Consider the following 9,678-nt stretch of genomic DNA (forward strand, 5'->3'; position numbering starts at 1 on the left):
TATTTGTCACCAGAGATAAAAAAAACAAGTTTAACATTTCAGAGGAACTGCAACATCTCTAATGTTACCGCAGGATAATTCCAGCGTATTGCAACTTGGGTTTGGGGGCCATTATTTCAATTTGACATATAATAGGAAGTTATTGTAAGATTTGGGATTACCACCTCCACTTGTCAAGTGCATCAGGGCATGAAACAAAAGAGGCCATCGAGGGAATAGTTACAAAGTTTGAGAAATTCTGTAAAAATAGTATTCGTTTTATGACTCATCCAACCAGGATGAGTTGGAATCCGACTGGCATTAAAATGTTCATCAAAACTACACACAAACAGCCAGTGTTCATGCTTATGGCCTCATTTGTCCAGTAGATGTATCAGAATAAAGATGAGACTGGTTCATAACCAGTTGAAAGATCCTTCAGAAAAAGTAGGAAACGGCTTATCTGTCCAAACGTAACAAAATCTGTTTACTGGCACCTCTGTTCTGTTTTTGTGCTGAGTTAAGCTAACCGGCTGCCGACCCCCTGCCTTATATTGATCGGACAGAACTAGAGTGGTGTCAGTCTTTACAATGACTTCTCAGCAAGAAAGCAAATGAGTCAAACTATTGAATGTCAAACTACTGAAGAAATGTTGGAAACGAGCCAGCACTTTAGCCAGATTATCTTTACCACTTTGTTTGCCAAGAGGTTTTACAATCAAATTAAAGGCTAAAGGACAATTTGGGTAACAATTTAGCTTTTCCTATCTTCCTTTTTCTTGCCTGGAGTTTAACTCTGTGTGATCATTTGACTCATCCTGTTTTCTGCCCGGCAGGAATTGTTACTAGTGATTTTGCTGCATTCCCAGATTCCACATTAAATAAGTGTGTAGAAAGCCATTATTACCAGCAGGAACAATAAAACAAGCTATGAAAATAATAAACTGGGTGCTGTTTAAACTTGTTCAGCCACGGCTTGCAAGGCTAAGCGACGCTCACCCTCGCATGTTTGAATGTGGGTCATCGTGAGTGCCGGGGGCAGCCATTTCATCGGGCCAGAGTACGTGTGAGGATTCGATTCCCTAGAGGGAGCTGGTATATCATTAGACCTTCCTGCTTAGTTCAGCCATTATATGGCTTCGTTGCAATTCCTGTCACCGACTCCTGACCCCTCCGGTGCGTGACCTCAGAGAAGGTCGAACAGGAGTCGGACCGAAATGCACCTCAGATGATGGATGGTTGTTATTGCGTGATGCGTGATGACCATCGTACTTTTCTCCAGCTAGCCTTGAGGGGTTAATGTCATTCACAATGAAATCAAATTACACATGAATAATCAATGTGTTTGTTTTAGATTGGAGACGATACTTATTAGTGTGGAGCTGAGTAGGTGTTTGTATATCTGGGTTGTTGTGCACCATCACGTGGTTTATATTTATTCTCATCTTTATTTTTACATTGGAGCCTCTCTAGCCTTTTTTTTTTTTTTTTTCCTTTTTATCCTGGCAGTGAGCGTGCATGCAGGTTTGTGTGTGTAGGTACATGTGCAACTGAGCAAAGACAATTTTGAAGGGGGATATTAGAGATGGATGGATTACCGAAAATCTTCTAAAGAGGGACAATCCATCATGCACGCTTATTAGGCACACACCCTGATTCTCAAATGGCATTTTCTCTATCATATCTGCTGTCACCGTGATAGCATCCAGTCATTCAGCTCAGCTCGGCCTCTCTTCTTCCTCCAACTCCTTTTCTCTCCCAGCTCTTCCTCCTCCTTCTTTCCTGCCCATGACTTTGCACAAACTGCGAGCCATTCAGGTTGCCTTGGTAATGTTAATAGGATTAGGAATGGCTTATGCATATCCACCATCCCGTGTCTGGGCATTGATTAGAGCAAAACAGTCGCCTGCACATCCTTCCTACAGCACGCCTGCACAAGTACAAACACTCTGCAGCGTATGATGTGGTCCTCAGCTTGGACCCCCTCAGTGCTGGCTCTTTTTAATGTGTCAAATTGTCCCTGGGCTTGTGCTTCACAGACAAGGAGATTAAAGCTTCTCTTGTGTTCCCCTCAACTCTTCCCGCTGCATTCAAACTTTAAAAAATCTCCTCCACTGGGTTGAACCCCTCTTCCTCCGCACGGCACAGGATGTGTTTTATCAATTTAAATGATCACACTCGGTTTAGGGTCTCGTCACGCCGCTCAGCTAACTCCCATCTGTCCATGTGTTCATCAGGATTACGACCTGAGTCAGCTCCAGCAGCCGGACACGATAGAGCCTGATGCCATCAAGCCGGTGGGAATCCGCCGTCTAGACGAGAGACCCCTCCACCCTGAGCCGCAGTACCCAATGAGGTCAGCAGCACCCCACCCCGGAGACATCGGAGACTTCATCAATGAGGTAAGCGCACCGTCCAGCAACAGTTATTGCAAAAAATGAGATTGTTGTGTTGCATGGTGAAATCAAATCCCTCGGAGAGGAGCTGAAATGAAAGGATCAGTGCTGCCCCAAAAAGCTTGAATTTCATTTTCAAGCTGAATGACTTTCTTATAATCAACTTGTATCTAAATAAACAATTTGGTTCATATGACTTCGCATCAAGCAGTTGTGCACAGCCTTGTCTTGGGAGTAAAAAAAAACTTTAAATTGAATAAATTATTTGAATTGTTTTCATCTTCTCCCAGCAGAAACTTTTCTCATCTCACACAGTATATCCGCTCAGACATACAGAGAGCCCAAAAAGCACATGACACTAACTAACTTGGATATAATTGTTTTTCTCCTCACTTTCCGCCAACGTAGAGTCACAGACGTGTCAGCATAGAAATGGAAGATGAGAGAAGCAATGCATTGGCTTTCTATCGGAGTGCACTGTTCAGAGTGCCCTCGTTTGCCTGAGGCCATCATTGACTCCAGCATGAAGGGAGAATGTAAAATGAAAAGAGCAGTCATGTATTTTTCACAAGCTCCAACAGACAAGAGTTTCACAGCATTACAAATGGAGTTCTCTCTGAGTTTTTGGATGGCGCCCATGTTTTTAGATTAGAACTCGCTCTTTCAGCTCCGCTCCCCAACCATCTATCTCTCAGATCCCTTAACCCAGGCACCACTCATTTTCGCTCTCGCCATGTCTCATGAATACACCTAACACACTTGTCGTAACAGCTGATATTGAGTGGAATTTAATGTTTTGCGCCGCTCAATGAAGAGCGGCTTCACAATGCGCCCCATCTTTCACCGGACTTGTCATTTCAATATTCTCACAAGACCTCTGAGACGTTTTCAAGTCTGAGCATCCTGACCCAGAAAAAGCTTGCTGCAGCCAGGCAATGTTGATCTGTTTTTAGCCCCAGATTTGACTGTCGCTAAAGCTCAGTCATGGTAGCTCCAGCGCTCACACGGAGCTGGAATCTGACCCAACTGATAAGGGCGAGCTGCCAGACGAGTAGGGAGACAGAGACGAGTGGGGGAGGGGGAAAAGGGGGGTCTGATCTCCATCCTGTAAAGTGCACACGCCCCGGGAGCTTGTGGCTCTTAATTAAATTAGAGGGACAAGAAATTTTAGGTTTAGCGTAAAGACTTTAAGTCACAGTCGGACAAACAAACGACTATTAGTCCGTTCTCCCAGAAGGGGGGAAGGGGGACGGTGCATATTAGATACATTAGCACTGACTTGACGTGACCTCTGTTGGTCACAGGTGGACACAGCGCCACAAAGCCGAAGTGATTGTGTTCATTGTTTTTCACGGTGCCTCATTTCAGTCCCGGCAAGGTTGTCTCTGAATAGAAATACCAGTGGGTTTTATTACACGTCTCTTTTGTTATCTGGGACAGAGTGACTCCAAAAAAAGTGGGGAGACCGGTTCACCATTTCACTAAAAGTCGTGATTGTCTACCGGTGGATGACTCAGTTAAAAATGAAATTAGGAGGCTGAGTTCTGTGATTGACTAACCTTAATAAACTGCCAGTGGGGTTTTAGTGGTAGATGGAAGGGGGCTATAACCAGCAGAGCGATTATGGTTGTAATTGTAATGAACGATCCATCTGTCATATTTCCCACCAAATTATCAGCACCACAGCCCTGAGCAAACACTTAACGAAAGCTAACAAGTGGAAAATAATCGCTAAGTGCCCAGGCACTTTAATTCAATCCATCTTTTTATTTGAGAGCATTTCAGCGCTATAATGGCAGCGTAGAGGAAACTATAAATCTTCGACAAGTTCCCAATGAGCGGAGGTCTCGTTTCTCACTGTTATGTTGCTCCACTTCTGTTAATTCATTTATTATTTGTTGGGCGCTTCAGTTGTGGCGATAAGAGGGAGAAACCAGGCTTGGATCCAACGTGGTAGATGGCCAAAGCACATCTCAACTCCTAGATTAGCAATCCATCAAGTCTCTAGAGTCCCGTTAAGGGATGGAGCTGAAAATCAATAACAATCCATAAGGACCTCTCATGACGCGATGAGGATTTCTAGGAATGTCGAGCACAATCTTCAGAATAGAAGCACCCCCACCAAGCACCACGAGCCTCGAGATAACACGGAGAGACGCGCATGCGTGGCAAAGTCACTCATGTTCCTCTCATCTCTGCCTGAGCTGAGCTCAGTGCTTACTGCTAATGTTTAGGCAGCAGTTAGATAAATACGATATGTTAGATATTACATATATACGAGATGTAACTGTCTAAATTATAGATGAAGAAGTGTCAGGGCCAGAGTTGTTTTGCCTGTGGAAAGGCCCTTGAAGACAGAGGGGGGCTCGCACAAGGGTCACTGGAGAAGCAGAAGTAATTCCAGTCATCTGAGGCCGCTGGTCATGCTCACTCTTGGCTTTTGATCAAGCAGCAGATAATCCCACATCCCAGAAACATCGGGAGAGTTCCGACTAAAACACAGAGGAGGGAACACCGGAGCCTGATTAATCTTATTTCCTGAACAAGTTGGAGGTTGAACAACTGACTGGTTTTTGGATAGATTAGCCTGTTTGTGTGCAGCAGTAGGAGGGAGGGAGGGAGGGAGGGAGGGAGGTGGGGTGTTGTGAGGCTCCCTCCTCTTTCGCAGACGTGACTTAATCTTCCCATCTAACCGCGCTTTTTATTTTCCTTCTGTTCAGGGACTGAAGGCAGCAGACAACGACCCCACCGCTCCTCCATACGACTCCCTGCTAGTGTTCGACTACGAGGGCAGCGGCTCCACAGCCGGCTCCCTAAGCTCCCTCAACTCCTCCAGCAGCGGGGGTGACCAGGACTACGATTACCTCAACGACTGGGGCCCGCGCTTTAGAAAACTGGCAGACATGTACGGCGGAAGTGATGACTAAGGACACACAGCCACTCCCTCGAGAAGAGATGAAGAGATGAAGAGAAAAAAAAAATGAAGAAGAAAGGAAAGATTTCCTGTTGATGGACACGGACAGCTTCTGATATTCCCTGAAAGATGGAACTGTGACAGAAAAAGAAACAAAAAATAAACATTGATTCAGAAATTTTTTTCAAAAACAAACCAACCTAGGCTTATTGTTGTAGTCTACGCATACATATGCTTGTTGAAAGCTTAGGCATAGGCTGTGGTCCAGTTATGGAGGATGTGGGGAGGGGAACACTGGTGGACTGTCACCATTTGGATTGTTGGTATTGAATGCGCTCAGTTACACTTGAATTTCACAGTACAGAAGCACTGGGATATAATGTGCCTTTTTGTACATTTTTTTGGATCTAAATGATTAGTTTTATGTTCAAGGCTTTAATGGTACTGACTTTTGGAGTGATTTCAAACAAAGTATGTGACACTCTGGTATGCTTCTACATGCTTTTTTTTTCTTTGGTTCCACAACGCTCCTGTTTGTTGAAGATTATTTAAATAAACTACAAAGACGGAGAAATGAAGGATAATCTGTTAGGTTGGATGTAGAGAAAAACAATTGAGAGCAGCACTGTACAGTACGCTAGACTTCTAGACTTTTTTCACTAAAAAATTAAAATTATGCAGCTGGTTGCAAATAAAGGGAGTTACGAATCAGTTACTTTTGTAGCAGATTTTTTTGTTTTCTTTTTTTTCTGAAGTGATGTAGTATTTTACAAAAACAACAAAAAAACTGTTTTGGTCTAATCTATGTACACTTCATTTGCCTTAGTCATCATCTGATATTTTCAAGTTTTACTTCACTGTAAAAAGATGTGTGTACATAATGTTTTTTTTTTTTCTTTCTTTCTTTTTTCTTTTGATGTAGTATATGAAAAAGTGCAAAAAGTTCCAAACCTGTAAATGTTTGATTTGGACTACAAAATTCAAAGTTTTTTGCATGTTTTTATCTTTTTCTTGACAACAAAAATGAAAAATGTTGTTTCCCAAATTTATTTACAAAGTGAAAAAAAAAATAATAAAAATCTGGGTGACATTAAATGTGTAGAAGTTAAGAGAGTTTTTTGTATAAAACGTGAGAAGAAAAAAAACCACATCGATTAAAAAAAGAAAAAATTAAAAAAAATTAAAAAGTAGTGATCTTGTCAGCACAACTGTTGAATTTGTACCAAAAAGGGGGTGGGTGGGGCGGGATGACATGTTAGGCACTAATTACTGAATCAGCTTTAAGACTGGAAAAAAAGGTTTTGGACTTAAAAGCCTTGTGGATAACCATGTGTACTGGAAAAACAAATTATACATCTCTGACCCCAACCATCCAAATAAAATGCTAATTTTGGAGCTAAAATCTGCCTCTCTATTTATTTGTTTTTTTACTCTAACGCAGCATTGTTGCAGAGGCTTAATTAGATTGCGAGGTTGTGCAATCTATCTCAAAGGATGATAGCCTTTTTAAACCAAAAAAAAATAATAAAATAGTTCACAGTATATATAGTGTTTTACCAGAGGGGAGAATAAATAATTTATATCCTTATTTATTTATTGTTTACACACATCGTGTATGAGCAAAGTGCCCTTAGGCCTGTGCGAGTTTTCTAGATAAGTCGTGTGTTGCAGGCTGAGGAGTAAACAATTCGGCCATCATGTAACATGATCTGTGTGTTCCTAAGCCGAGTCAAGGTCAAAGGCTCATGTAAAAATGCCAATTCCAATCCAGCACCTGTCAGCTATCAGGGATTTGTACGGTAAAGTACTGTAGGTCAGATCGGCCTTGACCTCAAAAGTGAAGAACGCCTCCCAAAACTGCGCCGAGGGGATCCTGCATGTACTCCTAGGACATGTGGAAGGATGGAGATGAGAGTGTGTGCAGGGCTCCTGGTGGTATAGCAGCGGTAACGGTCCGCTCATCCGTCACGTGCACTGTGAATTTTTGGTTGATGGAAGTCACGGGGACGTTGGCCGTTCAGCCGTCACCTGTCCTTCCTCTCCACTCTCTGCGATTACTGTGGGACTCGGAATTCACAGAGCCACCGCCTGCACCCTGCAGAGTCGACGCGGACACGGCTTATTAATTCAACCAAATTAGACAGGAGTTTGGTTTTCTACGCCTCATGCAAAACGCAATGAACGTCTATTAGAGAGTAGGCAGTGAACCGTACCTGCCTTTTGTTTTTCAGCTGGTGTAATCAGTGTAGCTGTTCCCTTGTTAATCAGTTCCACATCCTGTACTGCCGAAGAACACCGGTAGTTTTTCATACATCCTGCATGAGGCGAGAAGTTTTTGTTTTTTTTTCTAACAGAGCTGTTTTTAAATGACCTTGTCTAGTGCATATCACATATCAGGGTATGCACAGCTATGCACTCCGTTCGCCAGAGGCAACATGAAATTTTACATGCCCAGTCAGATGAAATCTTCAACAACAGACCGTCTGACCTCGAGGTGTTGTTTCAAGTGCAACTGAGTCAGATTTGTTTTGCCAAATCACTTCCTCAGACTTTGAGGTTTTCGAGCCCAGGCGGCTGTTTTCCGTGTACTTCCTTTTGTTTCTGCTTTCCTTAATAGAGCCGCTGCACCACTTAAACCTTTCGCCTAACTACTTGTTGCTTTGATCTCGGGCAGGCACAGATGTGGCTCATGACTCAGGATCTCTAAAGGGCTTCATCAAATCCTTTTTTTACTTCTCGAACATGCCCAAAGCTAACAACCATGCAGCCAAGTAGGACGTACTTTCAGAATCGGATCAACATTAAAGGAATAGTTTAGACTTTTTTTTTTTTTGGTTTGTGGCGGGTACCCAGTGAGATTGATACCAGCTGCATATCCGCCAAGCTTACGACTGAGACCGGACACACTGAGAAACAGCTAGCATGGATCGGTACAAAGATACAAATCCCTTCAAATGTTACCAGGATAAATGAGCTAATAATTTCACAAATGACAATTCTTCATCTAATGGTTTTTGATTGGCGGGCTATCTCTTATCTGGGAGAATAACTTAATAGGGCACAGCTAAGCAGACCAACAGTCTGCTAGCTTTAGCCCTACATGTAACGCAAATATTTGAGAGGGGCATTGATCCTATCGTCTTACTTCGTTGTTTTCCTTACATGGTTATTCGTATGAAGCAGACACACGACATACGATGTGTTAATCAGTTTCGGACACAGCCAGGCTAACTGTTCCATCCTGTTAGCATCTGCTGCCAGTAAGCTAACGGTCTGCTAGCTTTAGCCTTACATTTAATTGACAGATTAAATGTAAGTGATACTGATCTTTTCATTGAACTTTTGTAAAGCAATCAAGATACAACGTGGGTATAAGTATTCTGCTTATCAGCTAACGTGCTGCTAGCTGGCTTTAGCCTTATAGTTAAACGGATGGATTTGAGATTGTGTATTGACCTGTCATCTAACTCACTATCATTTGTTCTTATACTACTGGCATACACACTAAACAAACAAGATCCAATATGTTTTGCTGTGAGCTTTAGAAGGATTGGCACAGCTACAGCCAGCAAGCTAACGCACTGTTGCATTTAGCCCTACATTTAACAGACTCTTTTCATGTTGTTGCTACATGTTTTTGTGCAACATAAACAAACAACAAAAAATATGGTCATTTGAGCTTCAGAAGTGCTGTATTTTATAGTGTTTAGGACGCAGCCACGCTGGCTGTCTTACTTGCAGCCATAGCTGGCAAGCTAACGTACCCCTAGCTGGCTTCATCCTTACATTTAACAGATTGATTAGAGTGTCTCTTGATCTTCTCATCTCACTTACTGTCATTGTCCTTACAGCAGTTGCTGCACAAAGTAAACAAACAACATACAACGTGTTAATTAGTGAGCTCTACAAAGGCTGGTACAGCTACAGCTAGCAGGCTAACGGTCTGCTGGCTTTAGCCCTACATCGAACAGACAGATTGGAGTCTTTGTATTGGTCTCTTATCTTGTTGCTACACGTTGTTTTGCACTTGGTAAACAAGAAAATACAAGGTTTTTTAATCAGTGAGCCTCAGAAGTGCTGGTAGGTGGATTTTGTGATGTTTTGGCCGCATTCGGCCCGACTGCTTCACCCCAGTGACAGCTACAACCGGCAAGCTAACGTTCTGCTGGCCAAGCCTTACACGTAACAGACAGATCTTAGAGTGGTATTGATCATTTCATCTAGCTCTTACAAGTTTTTTTGCAGGAAGTAAACAAAAGATTCAATGTGCTAATTAGTGAGCTTTAAGAAGTGCTGGAAGGTGAATTTTGTTATGTGGCTCAGACATGACCGGGCCAGCCTTATATTTAAAGGGATATTCCGGTGTAAGTTTAATGCATGGTCTAACAC

The 9,678-nt window shown here is 42.7% G+C and overlaps 1 protein-coding gene across 1 annotated transcript in view; it reads left to right on the forward strand.

Annotated features, from left to right (window-relative positions):
* cdh2 (cadherin 2, type 1, N-cadherin (neuronal)) overlaps positions 1 to 6,691 on the forward strand; it is a 61,502-nt gene extending 54,811 nt beyond the window's left edge. Inside the window, exons 15-16 of the mRNA XM_030402088.1 lie at positions 2,217 to 2,381; positions 5,096 to 6,691. Coding sequence (XP_030257948.1) covers positions 2,217 to 2,381; positions 5,096 to 5,302 — 372 coding nt within the window. The 3' untranslated portion in view covers positions 5,303 to 6,691. The remainder of the gene's footprint in view (positions 1 to 2,216; positions 2,382 to 5,095) is intronic.
* Positions 6,692 to 9,678: the final 2,987 nt, after the last annotated feature.

This window comes from Sparus aurata, chromosome 21 (assembly GCF_900880675.1).
Source record: "Sparus aurata chromosome 21, fSpaAur1.1, whole genome shotgun sequence".
In the NCBI taxonomy this organism is placed as follows: domain Eukaryota; kingdom Metazoa; phylum Chordata; class Actinopteri; order Spariformes; family Sparidae; genus Sparus; species Sparus aurata.